The sequence below is a fragment of the Narcine bancroftii genome, chromosome 3, assembly GCF_036971445.1.
Source record: "Narcine bancroftii isolate sNarBan1 chromosome 3, sNarBan1.hap1, whole genome shotgun sequence".
NCBI lineage: Eukaryota > Metazoa > Chordata > Chondrichthyes > Torpediniformes > Narcinidae > Narcine > Narcine bancroftii.
This window is the reverse complement of record NC_091471.1, coordinates 2965752-2982159: the sequence shown is the minus strand read 5'-3', so window position 1 is coordinate 2982159 and position 16408 is coordinate 2965752. Positions and strand designations below refer to the sequence as shown.

Sequence of the window (16408 nt, the reverse complement as noted above, 5' to 3'; positions counted from 1 at the left end):
AATTCGAGGGAATTGGTGATGAAATGGGCACAGCACCAGAGCTAAAGGAAGATTCCCTCACCCATGAGTCTGTCTGCCCCTTGGTCAGCCTCTGCAGGGAGCAGTGAGACCAGGCAAGACGTTGGCCACTTCGGATGAGATTAGGAGAGTGGATTCACCGGGAGCCGGGGGCCGGGGGCCGACTGGGGCACAGGACTAGGCTTCTTCACAGAGCGGGCCCTGGGTTTACCTGCCGCTGACTCGGGGGATTGGGTTTCCTCTGCAGCCTCTGCTTCTGTAGTCTCTGTCTCAGTGTTATCGGAAGCTTGGATGTTGGTGTTCGATTCTGTCTCAGGGATTTGTTCTCCAGCAGAGTCTTCTTCTTCACCCACTTCGTCCACGGTGACAAACTCATCCAGGTTGAAGGGGAAGACACCCTGCTCCTTCACCAACAAAAATCACATTGAAATTAAAGCCACGGGTGGACAGGGAGTGTGGTCCCAGGCGGTGAAGGGATCCCGGAGGGTGAGGGGGAACAAGTCCTGGATGGGGAAGGAAGCAGGGTAGGGTTCTGAACGGGGTGGGGGATGGATTCCAGACATCCTGGATGGAGAGAGAGAGGGAGTGGGGTCCTGGATGGGGAGGGAGGGAGAGAGGTTTTCCGGGTGCAAATTGGGAGGGTCAGGAACCCAGGCAGAGAAGGGAAGAGTCCTGGATGGGGAAGGGTCTAGGACGGTGGAGGGGGGTCGTGGGAGTTGGGATGGGGGGTGTCCTTGACCAGGTTGGTGGGAAGGGGGGAAAGATAGGGGGTGGAGTATCCCGGGGAGGGGGATGGGATCCCCAGGCAGGGAGGGTGAGGGGGTGTCCCGATCTGTGAGGGGTTTCTGGACAGGGATGATGAGGGGGAATAAACAAGATAGGACAATCACTTCTCTCTTGGGACGACTTCTGTTACTGCCCCGACGTCCCCTGTTGCTTCTCTCATAGTACATCTGTAAAACAAAAGTTGTATCATTGTTTTGCATCATTCAGTTGCCTGAATGTTTCTCAACTACCATACTGCCAAGGCAGTATCCACAACTTCAGCAGAGAAGCCACCTTTCTAAATCTACTCCGTCCACGCCTTTCAACATTAGGAAAGATTCAGTGAGATCCTCCCCCCCCCCACTTCATTCTCCTAAATCCCAACGAGTACAGGCCAAGATCTCTCAAACGCTCCTCTTTGTGAACCTCCTCTGAAGCCTCTCCAACGTCAGCACATCCTTTCTTCAATGAGGTGCCCAAAACTGCTCACAATTCCCCACGTGAGGACTCACCAGGGCCTAATAAAGCCTCAACATCACATCTTTGACCTTATTTGTAACATATTTCCAGCATTTTCTGGTTTTCCTTCAGTTTACAGCTACGGCTCTTGTGAAGGACATGTCTCCAGGCAGAGAAACAAACTGGACTTGTCTGTGCTCTTCCTGCTTGGAAACAGAGCCTTGTAGAGGTCCCAGCAATCATAATGAAGCTGAGTTTGGAACATCATTGATTGTGCAGAACTAACAGGGTTTTATTAAAGTGGATCCGAGTTTTACAAACTAACAGGGTTTTATTAAAGTGGATCCGAGTTTTACAAACTAACAGGGTTTTATTAAAGTGGATCCGAGTTTTACAAACTTACAGGGTTTTATTAAAGTGGATCCGAGTTTTACAAACTTACAGGGTTTTATTAAAGTGGATCCGAGTTTTACAAACTAACAGGGTTTTATTAAAGTGGATCCGAGTTTTACAAACTTACAGGGTTTTATTAAAGTGGCTCCGAGTTTTACAAACTTACAGGGTTTTATTAAAGTGGATCTGAGTTTTACAAACTTACAGGGTTTTATTAAAGTGGATCCGAGTTTTACAAACTAACAGGGTTTTATTAAAATGGATCTGAGTTTTACAAACTAACAGGGTTTTATTAAAGTGGATCCGAGTTTTACAAACTAACAGGGTTTTATTAAAGTGGATCCGAGTTTTACAAACTTACAGGGTTTTATTAAAGTGGCTCCGAGTTTTACAAACTTAGTTTGAATATTTTGAGCAATGAGAAAAGTAAGGTGCAGACTTTCAAAAGCCTTTCAGTAAGTCAGCACGTGGAAGGGTGTGTCACAGAGAATGCAAGTTTGTGGATAACGCTGAAGTCTCTGGTATTGTAGAGTGTGGAGATGGTTGCTAAAGATTGCAGCAGGATCTTGATCGGTTGGGCAGAGGAATGGACAATGGGATTTAATACAGAAAAATGTGAGGGGTTGCATTTTGGGAATTCTAATATGGGCAGGACCTACACTGTGAATGGTCAAGATTGTTGTAGAGCAGTAGGATCTCGGAATACAGGTACGTTGTACCACGTAAGTGGCGTTGCAGGTAGAGAGGGTGGTTAAAAAGGCTTTCGGCACATTGCCTTCGTCACTCCGAATACTGAGTACTCATGCTCACGTTGGTGAAGCCCCATGTGGAGGACTGTGTTCAGTTGTGGTCACCGAGCTGCAGAAAAAATGTCGTTGAGCTGGAGAGGGTGCAGAGAAGATTGATGGGGATGTTGCCAGGACCCGGGGACCTGAGGAACAGAGAGAGGTTGAACAGTACGGGGCTTTATTCTTTAGAGCACAGGAGGGTGAGGGGTGATCTCACAGAGGTCGACATCCCGAGAAAAATAGATTGGGTGAACGCAGAGTTTTTTGCCCAGAGTAGGAGAAATCGGTAATCACACTACATAGATTTAGCACAATGCTGAAGTCACTCAGCAGGCCAAGCAGTGTACTTTATGCTATGCACATTTCACAAGTAGGTGCTAATTGAAATGATGTCATGAAATGAATAGACCATTGTCTTGAAGGAGTCAGGTCCAGTCTGTGTTGAACATTTTTACAAGACTTCTGACCTCTCTGCAAAGTGCTCACTCAAAGATCATTGAGAGGTTTGTTTACCTAAAACAACAGATGGGAGCAGAAGGCTAACTCCTCTTGTTTGCTGGAGAAGGTGGAGGGGGGGTTTGCAAGTGAGAGAGAGGACATGTGGCTGGCAGTTGGAATCTCAGATGGAGACAGAGACACAGCTGAAACAAGCAGGAGAAGCTGGTTGGAACTGAAACAGAAGCTCCAGAGTGGCGGATGGCTGGAAGTGCTATCTGTCTGTTTCTCTTGGAATAAAAGGTACAGAAAGGAACTCTGTGCTAGCCTGAAAGAAAGAGGTTATCATCTGGAGAACCCTGATGGGGAAAGTTTCATCAGCGAGACATTGAGGTGACTAATGGTTGGTACCTCAGTTGTGGAAATCCTGGAACAACAAACCTCTCTCTGCAAACCCTACGAGAACCTTCCTGAGCGGTAAACATTTACCTTTCGAGCACCAAAGCCTGGTGAACTTTATACATGTTAAATTCTGTGCCCAGTATAAGAATTGCCTGTAACCAGTGAACTTGGAAGAATGAGGTGAGATTGAACTGTGAATCAAAGAACTTTTCTTAAATTTACACACACGTCACAGTTAGAATTAGAAGGGGGTTAAGTTGGGTACTTAATTTAATAGTGATAAGTTAAGTTTAATTCTGTTTTCATGTTTAAAGATAATTAAAAGCAACTTTTGTTTAAGTAATTACTTGTCGTGGTGAATATCTATTGCTGCTGGGTGCTGGGGTCCTTTGGGCTCGTCACCACAGACAGGTGGGACGAGTATGGGTGAGACGAGTTTGGTTGGCGTGAGCAAGCTGGGCAGAGGGGTCTGTTTCCATACTATATGATCATCAACATCAGAGGGTTATTTATGGACTGGAAACAGGTCTTTCACTGATCACAGAGGCAGCAGCTGTGAGAAGGATGCAAATAATTTGCCACAGAGAATGGACAGGTTAAATATGGCCGCTGGAGGCCGGGGGGGGGGGGGGGGTTTATTTGAGAACAATTGGATTTCATTGGAGCCACATGGGAGGCTGCAGATGCTGGAAACTGAAGCCAAACACAATCTGCTGGAGGAACTCGATGGGTTGAGCAGCGTAGGTGGGAGAAGAGTAATCCTGATGACCATTCTTGCAATAGGAATGTTTGGCTTTTGGCCTTCATTGCAGGGGCAGGAGGAGAGCACGAGATATACCAGCAGAAGGTGGCCATTCAGCCTGTCAAATCTGCTCTGCCATTCCACCATGAGCTGAACCATTCTCCTACTAGCCCCACTCCCCAGCCTTCTCCCCATAACTTCAGATACCCTGATTATTCACATATCAATCTTTGCCTTAAATACACCCAACGACCTGGTCTCCACAGCCACCAGTGCTAGAAAATTCCAGAGGTTCACCACTCTCTGGCTAAAGGAATTCCTTTGCATATGTTTTAAATGGGCGCCCTTCAGTCCTCAAGTTGTGCCCTCTTGTCCTAGACTCCCCAACCATGGGAAACAACTTCTGTCACATCTACTCTGTCCAGGCCTTTCAACATTCAAAATGCTTCTATGAATTCCCTCCCCCCCCCCCCATTGTTCTGAACTCCAAGAAGTCCACTCTAAGAGCCGTCAAACATTCCTCATGTGCTTCTATTCCAGGAATCATTCTAGTAAATCTCAGAACCCTGTCCAATGCACATCCTTTTTTCAATCAGGAGCCCAAAATGGAACCCCATCCTCCAAGTGAGGCCTCACCGGATCATGACACAACATCACATCCCTGCTCCTGTATCCTATCCCTCTAGATATGAACGTCAACATTGCATTCGCCTTCTTCACCACCGACTCTAGCTGGGGGGGGTCTATCTTCATGGTTGCACGAGGACTCCCAAGTCCTTCTGTCCTCTGAATTTTGATTTTTCACCCCATCCAAATCAGAGTCGGCCCTTTTATTCCTTCTACAAAGTGCATGACCTTCCACTTTCCAACATTCTATTTCAGTTGCCATTTCTCTGCCCATCCTCTAATCTATCCAAGTCTCTCCATCTCCTCCTCACTACCTGCCCCTCCACCTATCTCTGCAAATTCACCCACAAAGCCACTTATACCACAATCCAAATCACGAACATTTGTACAAATGATTGTCAGTGGTAACGGTACAAAACGTGAGAGCACACAGAACAGCGGGCACTTCAAGACTGACTCCTTGGGTACAGAGGATGGCAAGGAGGAGAGATAGAGCAGCAGGAAGCCACACTTTCTTTTGGGTTCAGAAATTTCGGAGAGTGACTGACAAGGGTGATGCTACGAGTCTGTTTCCTCTGACCAGGGAGATGAAACAGAAGTGCAAGGTCAGACCTTTAGGGCTCAGTCACCCCGCAAAAACCTGCGCAGGGCACTAGAAATGGGGAGAACCCCCTCCCCTTTGAGAAGTGGGAGACGGCCCTGCAGGGAAAATGACCACGGCAGCGAACCAGAGAGGGATTCAGCAGCTGAAGGACCTACACAGTCTGCAGGAGCAGTTGCAGTTGAAGGACCTACCAAGGCGACGGGATCTTGGCGACTGGCTCATGGGAACCAAGTATCGATGGGCGCCAGGTATCAGAGCTGGGATTCGAGTGGGTGCTGAGGGCAAGGCGGCCTGTCGAAGGGCCTCGGGCGGCTTCTTGATCATGTCGGTTTGGATCAAGAGCTGGAGCTGCCAAGAGATGGAACAGCTGTAGAAGCTCAGTGTCTGTGAAGGGACTCTCTTTTGCTTCCTTCTCTTACTGTTAGGGGTGCGGGGCAATGATCACGGGGACTCTTTTTATGGCTTTACCGAGACCAAAGTTGAAGTACATCGTGTACATTACATTCTTATGTATTATTACGCAACTGTAAAAATCAACCTTGAATCTCTATGAGCAAGAGTAGAAAACCAAGTCCCAGGGAGGTTACATGCAGCCCAACGGTTGGAGAGTGGTCTGCTGGATAGTTACCTTGCTCTTTGAGTATAATCGATACTCCTTATCACGTTGATACTGAGTCATGTGCCTGCGATCGGAACGGTAATCCCTTTCCCTCTCTCTCTCCCTCTCCCTCTGATGTGACGAGCTGCTCCTTCCACTGCCCTCTCTGCTGAATCTCTCTTTGGACGTGCTCCTGCCTCTTGCCGGAGTGCCAGCTTTGCCCGTCTCCCTTGCCACGTGCTCCTTCCTTGGGGGCGCACCTTTCTTCTCGCACGGCTTCGTGGCAGCGCTCTCTTTGCCGGACAGTTTCACCACCATCGACTTCAGAGGCCTGGCGGTGGATGGTGAGTTGGGGGTGGAGGTCTTGGATGGCCCCAAGGTCGGGCTGGCCGCAGGAGCGGCCGCTTCATCGTCAGCGTGCGTCTCTGCAGGGGGTGTGGCAGCGGGCCCAAGACTAGACTTCTCCACTGCAGGGTCACCGGCAGTGGGGTTTGCCGGAAGACTGACGGTGGGGCTGCTGGCTACTGTGCCATCGGTGGGACTGGCGTCACTGCCGGGAGCAGGGGTAGGCTGGCCCGCTGGCTGAGCAGACTCCTCGCCGAGCTTGCCGGATACCATTGCAGGTTGAAGTGGTGGGCTCTCCGCGCCCGAAGGTGGCTTCGACGCGACACTGGCGGCAACACTCGGCGAGGTCTCGCTGCACGCTGCCGGGGTCGGTTTGGTGACGCTGCCTGTGGTGGGTGCCACAGATTTCTCACACACTGCAGTAGGTTTATCAGCTGCATTGATTGCGACCGCAGCACCTTTGGAAGGCGCATTCCTGCCAGCTGGCGCAGCCTTGCCAATCGGGGTGGAATGACTGGGAGTGGGCACAATTACATCAAGTGGGGCTGGTGATTTGGTAACGGGCGGGGTGGCGGCCGTACTGGCCACAGAGGGGTTGACTGCAACAGGTGGTTCATTCACTGTTGCGGGGACCAGGCTCTGTACAGTGGCCCCTGCCACAGACGTCCCTGCAGTCTCCTCCACTGTGGCAGACGTCGCTGCTGCGCTTGGGTTGGATTGAGTTTGGTCACTCAGGGTCTCCTGGGCCTTCTCTTCAGTCACATCAGTCATCTCCACCTCTTTAGACTCTGCATCCCTGGCTGGTTGCATTTCCATCGGTTCGGGCTCTGTGCCAGGGTCGCAACTGAAAAAATAAAAAGCACTTGTCAGCACTTTATCTCAGTGGAGGAGAGGAGACACAAAGACTGGGCCTTGGCTGCACTGAATCACACACTGGGACTTGGAGCAAAATGGGAGTGACAAGTAGACAGCCCAGCACTGCACTTCTGCCCTGCATAGAATTAGTTTACTGTGGCATCCTGGTAGGTACAGACATTGTGAGCTGAAGGGCCTCAGTACAGTACTTAGTACTGTATGGATCTTCCATCCATGTGCCTGTCTAAAAGACTTTTGTTTGGACCTAATGTTGCAGCCTCCACCACCATCCCTGGTAAGGTACCCACAACTCTGTAAAAAAAACATACCTCTGACGTCTCCCCTAAACTTCACTTTGTACATGTGTCCTTTGGTGTTTGCTGATCCTGCCCTGGGAAACAGGTGCTGGCTGTCCACCCTATCTATGCCTCTCAGAATCTTGTAGCCTCTGGAGCAGTGCTGCTCTACGTCACGTTTCATCACAGAACCATCCAGGTGGCGCTGAGTTGTAGCACTGGGGACGGTTCCTGGGGCCAATGGAAGTTGTAGCACTGGGAACGGCTCCAGGGCCAATGGGAGTCGCATCACTAGGACTAGCTCCTAGAGCCAGTGGGAGTTGTACCAGTGGGAATGGGTCCTGGGGCCAGTGGGAGTTGTACCAGTAGGAATGGGTCCTGGGGCCAGTGGGAGTTGCACCACTGGGACTGGCTCCTAGGTCTGGTATTTGTACCAGTGGTAACATAGTACCCGAGCCAGTGTTTTCCCAGACTGCTGCGAAAGATTTTATATTGTATATAGATATGTTTTATAAGAGATAAATTGTGGCAGGTTTTTTAGTGTAGGTCACATGCAAACACTTCAAAACAGATCTCATTTAAAATGCCAGAGCTCTGCTCAAGTCAGACAGTCCAGGCTCTGGGTGCCTTTGCACAAACTTTGAAGGATACCTATAAGGACTTCACAAGTAGGAGTTAATTGGACATGAGGTGGAGTAATGGATTATTGTTTTGGAAAGCAACAGATGAACGAACCTGGAAGATTGCGTTTGGTGTCGCAGTCTGTCTGAGTGCAGTGGCTGTTCTGAGAGGGTCATGTGGTTTTATCTGAGTGAGTGCGTGCGTGAGAGAGAATTCAGTTCTACGGTTCAGCAGCAGCCGCTGGGACTGGAACAGGACAAGCTGGCAAGCTTGTGGAAAACCCCATTTTGAAGACAGGTTGTGAGTTCAAAGCCCTTGTGGTCCATACAAGAGAGGACTGGCTGCATAATGCTTCACTTGAAATAAGGGAAACAAGAAAGAACTGTGTGGTGACCTGAAAGAAAGAGGTTACCATCTGGAAAACCCTGATGGGGCAAGTTTCTTCGGCAAGACACTGAAGTGGCTGATCAGAAGGAATCAGCTGTGGGTGTCCAATGAGCAACAAATTTCTCCCTGAAAACCAACAAGCAGCTTCCTGAGTGGTAACCATTTACCTTTCAAGCACCAAAGCCTGGTGAACTTTATAAATGTTAAATTCTGTGCACAGTCTAAGAATTGCCTGATACTGGTCGGTGAATTTGGGAAGAGTGAGAATGGACTGTGAATCCAAAAACTTTTTTTGAACTTATATACACATTACATACACGTGTGCTTAGAATTAGAAGGGGGTTGTTAGGTGAAGTTAATAGTAATAAGTTAAAGTTTGATCCTGTTTTCACATTAAAGATAATTAAAAGCAACTTATTTCAGTAACCATTTGTCTTGGTGAATTTCTCTTGCTGCTGGGTTTTGGGGTCCTCTGGACCCATAACACTAAAAACTCAGCACCTGATCATAGAATACTTAGGAAAACACGCTTACCTCTCCTCACTCTGTTGTTCTTTCTTTCCTTCATTCTGAAACATAAAAACAAATCTTTATCAATTCAAAGTTCAAGCACAAACTTGAAGAGTTGGCGAGAACACAGAAGACAGATCAATGGTTATTGCTTACAGCATACTCACATGAGAGGACAGGTAACACCACAGGAAATGAAACAAGACAACGATCAATGAAGCAGATAGTGCAATATATCCCCTTGACAAAGACCTGCCACCAATGGGAGATGGGGCAGACGTCACCACTGAATGGAAACTGTGCTGGACCAGCCGTAAAATGCCTAACTGTAAAAACGTCCAGACTGGGGATTCTATGGTGAGTGACTGCACTCCTGACCCTCCACAGCCTTCCGTTTATAAGGCAAATGTCAGGAATGTGCTGCAATACTCTCTACTTGTCTGGGTGAGAGCAGCTCCAGACAGCATGCAGGTGAAAGCAGCGGTTCTATCAGCACCCTATCCACCCTGCTGGTGAATGGGGTGTCTGCTGATGGAGAACCCGCTCCTTCCACCACCATCACACAGGCCATATCAAGAAACTCTCAGTCATGGAGTACCTTGGGGAACAGCAGCCCAGTTATTTGTCCTTGAGAACACACTGTACAAAAAATGTACCTTATAGAACCATAGAACATTGAAGCATAGGCCCCTTCAGCCCTTCTAGTCTGTGTAGAACCATTTTCTTTGTCTAGCCCCACTTACCTGCACCCAGCCCATATCCCTCCATACCCCTCACATCCATGGACCTGTCCAAATTCTTCTTAAATGTTAACATTGAGCCCACATTCACCACTTCAGCTGGCAGCTTGTTCCATACTCCCCCTCATGTTCCCCCTAAACTTTTCCACTTTCACCCTTAACCCAAGTCCTCTGGTTTGTACCTCACCCACCCTCAGTGGAAAAAACTGACCTACATTTACTCTGTCTCTCCCCATTATAATTTTTAATTCCTCTATCAAATCTCCCCTCATTCTTCTACACTCCAGGGAAGTCCTAACCTGTTTAACCTTTCCCTGTAACTCAGTTCCTGAAGTCCAGGCAACATCCTAGTCAATCTTCTCGGCATTCTTTCTATCTTATTGATATTTTTCCTGTAGTTCAGTGACCAAAAGAGCACACAATACTCTAAATTTGGACCCACCAATATTTTATACAACTTTACCATAACATCTCAACTGCTATACTGATTTATGAAGGCCAAGATGCCAAAACCTCTCTTTACAACCCTGTGCACCTGATACCACTTTATTTACTGCACTCCTCAGTACATTTACCGTGTACGTCCTTTCTTGGTTTGTCCTTCCAAAATGCAACACCTCACATTTGTCTGCATTAAATTTCTAACGATGCATGTAATTTTCACATCATCTTTTCCCTCCTCCACTCCTCTATCTGCTCTGTCACTCTAGTTCACCTCCCCCTGTAAATCTAGTTTAAACCCACCAGAGCAGCACATTCAAACCTTCCCACAACGATATTAGTCCCCCTCCAGATCAGATACAAACCGTCCCACTGGAGCAGGTCCCACTTCCCTGGAAGAGCCCAATGATCCAGAAACCGGAAGCTCTCCCTCCTGCACCAGATCATTAGCCACATGTTAAGCTGCATTATCCTCCTATTTCTAACCTCACCAGCACGTGGCACGGGCAACAAACCTAAGATCACAACCCTGGAGGGTCCTGTCCTTCAACCTAGCCCCTAACTACCTGAACTCTCCATGCAGGACCTCCTCACCCTTCCTTCCCACGTCAATGGCCCCTACATGGACCATACATCTGGGTCCTGAGAATGCCGTGAACTCGATCTGAGATATCTCGGACTCTGGCACCAAGGAGGCAACGTTCCATCCGGGATACTCGATCTAACACTACAGCTCACCTGTTCTCCTCCCTTCCCTTCTTAGCCACAGGACCAGAGCCAGAGACCTGATCGCTGTGTCTTGTCGCCGGTGGGTCGTTCCTCCACAACAAAATCCAAAATAGTATACTTGTTATTTAGGGGAATGGCCACAGGGGAGTCCTGCACTGCCTGACTGTTCCCTTTCCTGACTGTCACCCATCAACCCTCCTCCTGCCTCCTAGGTGCAATTCTTGTCTATCACCTCCTCTGCTTCCCGAATGATCTGGAGTTCATCCAACTCCAGCTACAGTTCAACTCGGCAGGTCAGGAGCTGCAGCTGGATGCACTTTTCACAGATGAAGTTGTCATGGATACTGCTAACTTCCCTCACGACCTATATTCCCCAAGAGGAACATGCCCCTGCCTTGGAACAAAATTTCCAAAACCTGCTCTTACCTGTGCCTATCTGCTGAATTCTTACTTGAACTTGACTATCCCTCTCCTCTTACCTGTTCTCACTGAAGCCTGTTGAACCAAAGCCACACCACTCAGCAGGGGGCACATGGGGCCAATCAGGAGGAACCAGCTCACTGGCTCATGGCACAAATTCTGCTTCTGCCCGAAAGGATGGGCAATCCATGCTGGTTCGGAAACTCACATATCACTAAATGGGAATGGAAATTGCTCACGGTTGTTTCCATAAGTGAGGTTGGCAAATGCAATGGGATATCAGCTGCAGAGATGTGGCTGCCTCACCTCCAGAGAACAGGCAGGGGCAAAAACACACCACATCTTCGGTCTGGGCACCCTCCAACTGGTTGGCATTAACATCCAATTCTCTGGCTTTCGTTGAACCCCCCTCCTCCGCCCACATCTTCCCGTCGCCTTCCCCCAGCTCTCTCTCTCTCTCCCTTTTCCCTCTGTCTCCTTTTATGGACACAATCAATTCTCACCTGTTCCCTGATCATATCCAATTAACACCTTTTGTTGGTCTGGACTCCTGCTCCAGCTGGCACTGACTCCATTTTGAACTTTGTTTTTTGTTTATTCCTTTGAAGGGCTCAGGGCCGAAATATATTTTTTACCTCTTATGGACGCTGCGAGACTGGCTGAGTTCCTCCAGTGCTTTTACTACAATCACAGCGTCTGCAGACTTGTGTGTTTCACACACATCAGGTACTGTCAGGAGGAGTTTACCCATGACCTTGTGGGCTTCCGTTGGATACTCCAGTTTCTTTCCACAACCCAAAGGTACGCTACCAGATGGTAGTAGCAGATCTCGCCGATGCTCCTTCGATAGCACCATCTCAACCCCCTACCTCCAGCAGCTGGAAGGGCAGCAAAACCATGGGGACACCACCACCCAGAAGTTGCTCTGACTTGGAAATATATTGCTGTTCCTTCACTGTCGCTGGGTCAAGTTTCTTTTTTTTAAATTAAATTTTCTTTACAACAGGATGGAAGCTAATTCTCGTGATTTAAACCTGTACTGCCCAAATACACCCAAATAACCTTCAACCTCTGTACACTTTGGAAGGTGGGAGGAAACTGGAGCGCCCGGGGAAATCGCATGGAGGCACGGGAAGAACGCACAAGCTTCTCACAGACGGTGCTGGATTTAAACCCAGGTCACTGGCACTGCAATAGCATTGCGTTGACCGCTATGCCAACCGTGCCGCCCATTCAGGAACCCCATCCCTCCCCAAACACCTCAAGGTCCACAGCAGTTCAAGAAGACAGCTCACTATCACCTTCTCACCAACAATTAGAGAGGGGCAATTAAAGGCAAGCTCAGGCAGTGAAGTCCGCATCCCTTGAATGAATTAAAAAATCAAGTACAAGGAGTTAAAGGCCAAAACAGCGGGCAGCACAGTTAGTGTTTAGCGCCATGCCAGCCATCGGGACTGGATTGGGGTTCGAATCCCACGCTCTCTGAAAAGAGTTTGTACATTCTCCTTGAGTCTGTGAGGGGTATTCCCCGGGGCCTTGGCTTCCTCCCACCGTTCAAAAATGTATGGGGGGGGGGTTTGGTTAATTGGGCAGCATGGACAAGTGGGCCAAAATAGCCTGTAACCCAGCTGTATGTCTAATTAAAATAAAACAGCTCACAATACTCTAAGTGAGGTCTCACCGGTGTCTTAAAATGCTGTGGACCAAATGCTGGTTGAATGAGGACTCAATGCTGTAACATGTTTGTATGGTCCCCTAAAATCACACTAGGTATACTGAAGATACTGGTTTCTCCTTAACCAAAACAACTCAACAGGCCAAGCAGCATCTCTGGAGGCAATGGTAGGTGCATATCCCTGTCATCCACCCTGCAGGTTTCATCCACACAAATAACTGATCAGCTTGCTAATGTTCCACAGTGATTCCACCTCATCAAACAATAGCTCAGACTAACTGGTCTATCGGCCACCATTTTCTCTCCCACCCCCTCTTTCTTAAATAGTTTTACATACAGTTGGCACAGCACTGTTACAGCGCCAGCAATTGGGACCAGGGTTTGAATCCCGTGCTATAACAAGTTTATATGTTCTCCTCGTGTTTCTATGGGTTTCCTCCGGGTCCTCTGGTTTCCTCCCATCCTTCAAAATGTACAGAGGTTGTAGGTCAATTGAGCGGCATGGGCCCATGTCTACATTTCAAAATTTATATCAGAACCACAGAATATTACAGCACAGAAACTGGCCCCTTCGGCCTTTCTAGTCTGTGCCGAACAATTTTTTTTGCCTAGTCCCACTGACTTGAACCCAGGCCATAGCCGCCCATACCCCTCCCATCCATGTACCTGTCCAAATTCTTCTTCAATGTTAAATGGTCCAAATCGGATAAAAGGTACGGTGTTAAAACTAAATTTCCTGCATGACGAACAAGCCTGACAGCTCTGAAATTGAAAGGGCCACATATTTTTGAAATGTTAAAACATCATAATTTCCCAAAGTACTGAATAACAAGAGGTGGTTAGTCCAGTGAAGTTTTCCACCAACAATCCTTGCGAGATGGCTCGCAGTGTCCCAAAGGAACCATTCTCTAGAAAGACACCCAATTGCGGTTTGAGCCCAATCACGTCTGTCCAGCAGAGATATTCGTGACAAACTTTCCCCGAATTTAATCAGAGAGCTGATTGGGACTGCACAGTGTACTCATTGGTGCTCCTCATAAGCAGTACATTTATCATAACTTCTTGTATCAAAATAAACCAGCAAACCCCAAAATACAAAATTAATATGGTCCAGGAACTTTCCACTAATATGGTTATCCTGGGTATCTCTGAAAGATGGCTTCAAATGGGCAAACCACCCATCACCAATTGAGTTGGTCATGCACATCACATGTCTAACTCATTACCAGTGAGATTGGCTCAGTTAGCTCTCGTGTTGTCTCTTTGCCAGCCAAGCATGGAGAGGTCTTCCACGTTTCAGCACCTTGCCTTCAGACGACACCAGACCTGCTGGGAGTTTCACGAATCAAAGGCCGGGTAACCCCCCAACTGAGTCAACTTCTAACATCTGTTGCACGCCATCCAGCAGTGCTGACCGTTCAGTAGCCCCATGGTTACAAGCTAGCCATCATTCTTTTACTCTAAGTTTTATAGTTCAGAATCTTTAAAAGAGACAAAGCTAAAATTGATAGGTATTTATTGCAAATAAATGTGCCTCTGGAAGAGCAGATAGAACTGAAATCTCCCATTGATCAGTCAGAAATTAAAGAAGCGGTGAGTACATGGCAAATTAATAAATCTCCGGGGGAGGATGTTTTTCCAACTGAATTTTACAATTTAAGATTTAACTCCCTTTTTTATGGAAATGATACCACATGCTTATGTCACACATACATTACCTGAATCTTTTTCAATTGCAGTAATTACAGTGATACCAAAAAAAGACAGAGACCCTTTGAAACCTGCTTCATGTCGACCAATATCTTTATTGAATGCAGATTATGAAATTGTTGCTAAGATTTTGGCTCACAGAATAAATAAATTACTTCCTAAGTTAATACATGCTGATCTAACAGGTTTTGTTAAAAAGAGACTAGCTGCTGACAACGTAGTGAGATTGTTAAGTATTATACATTTAGCGCAAAGAAGAGATTTGAGCTTGGTGGTGGCATTAGATGCAGAAAAAGCATTTGACAGGCTGGAATGAATGGGATTTTAATTTAAGGTATTGGAAAAATTTGGACTTGGATAAACATTTATAAATTGGATTAAATCATCATATATTAGTCCAAAGGCTAAAGTTGTAATAAACAGGCAGATATCTGCTCCATTTCATTTACAACGATCTAGCAGAGAAAGATGCCCTTTGTCGCCAGCATTCTTTGTTTTGGCAACTGAACCACTTGCAGAAATAATTGGACAAGTTGTGGGAATTAAAGGGTTTAGAGTCAGCCAAGAAGTGCATAAAATTAGATTATTTGCAGGTGACATATTGATACATTTGACTGAGCCTGAATCATCTTTAGGACAACTACATCTTAGCTTGGAAGTGTATGGGCAAGTTTCAGGATATAAAATAAGAATGAAGTAATGCCCTTTATGCAATGCCAGATAAACACCTGTAGGGAAGTGCTACTCACTGAGCTATGAAAGGAAGTGATGTCCACGTTGTAGAGTCGAGTTCAAGACTTATTTGTTCAGGCCTTTACTCTGTGCCTTTATACACTTCTGCTCCCGTCACTTGTGCCAGAAGTGACATTATCGGATCGGACAAAAACCCGTCCCATGCGCAAGCTGTTTTCCCACGCTTGTAGCAGTGTGTCCGCCATTTTGGGAAGTGGGTTGCCACACACCCAATTTAAATGGCTGAAAAAAATGGGATTAAGTACTGAGGGATCAGGACGGATGATAATTTAAAGAATCTATATAAACTGAATTATTTACCATTGGTTCATACAGTTGAAGAAGATCTGAAAAATTGGACGACTCTACCCTATTACTTTACTGGGGAGGGTTAACTGTATAATGCTGAATAGTTTTCCAATAATTCAATATTTATTTCAAATATTACCTATTTTAGTACCTCAAATTTTTTTTTAAAGGATCTTAATAAATGTGTGAGAAAATTTTTATGGAAAGGTAAAATGACACGAGTCTCAATACAAAAGTTAAGGTGGAAATGTGAAATGGGGGACAACTCCCAAACTTTGACAATTATTATAGGGCAGCCCAAATGTACACACTGCACATATGGAAAATTTAAAATAAAAAAGTATAAAAAAAAGCTAGCCATCATTCACGCAGGAGGGAAAACATTCACCAGACACGTGGATGAAAACAAAATCTCTCCGTCTGAACACATTCGATTTCACCAGTTGATCACCTGAGAAAGTGTGGTGTTCTATAGACAACATTTGCTGTTACATCTGTGATGTACACGAGGCACAAACTACACGTAGCTCCATGTATTTAGCTTTTTCAACCCAAAACTCCTTTTGCATCACCAACACCACATAATCCACTTAATTCTGTAAATAAATACAATTATTTGGGAGAAGGGTAACTGGTGCAATCAATGCCAACAACCCAACCTTCATCACAGAGCTGCCTCATCCTCCAAACACAACTGCCAAACCTATGGAAAACTGCTCCTGTGCAGCATTGGAGCAGGTCTGTGTGGGTCATCTCTAGATTATACAAAGTTGAGACAGAGGGTATCATTAATGTACTCATGGTGCT

The 16408-nt window shown here is 46.7% G+C and overlaps 1 protein-coding gene across 4 annotated transcripts in view; it reads right to left on the bottom strand.

Moving 5' to 3' along the window:
* LOC138756937 (zinc finger protein 638-like) overlaps positions 1 to 16408 on the bottom strand; it is a 128427-nt gene that overhangs the window by 12848 nt on the left and 99171 nt on the right. For all 4 annotated transcript variants that reach the window (XM_069923396.1, XM_069923397.1, XM_069923398.1 and 1 more), the window contains 4 exons: positions 8870 to 8904; positions 5862 to 7020; positions 909 to 971; positions 230 to 422 (listed from right to left, as the gene is read on the bottom strand). In XM_069923396.1, the coding sequence (XP_069779497.1) occupies positions 230 to 422; positions 909 to 971; positions 5862 to 7020; positions 8870 to 8904 (1450 nt within the window). The remainder of the gene's footprint in view (positions 1 to 229; positions 423 to 908; positions 972 to 5861; positions 7021 to 8869; positions 8905 to 16408) is intronic.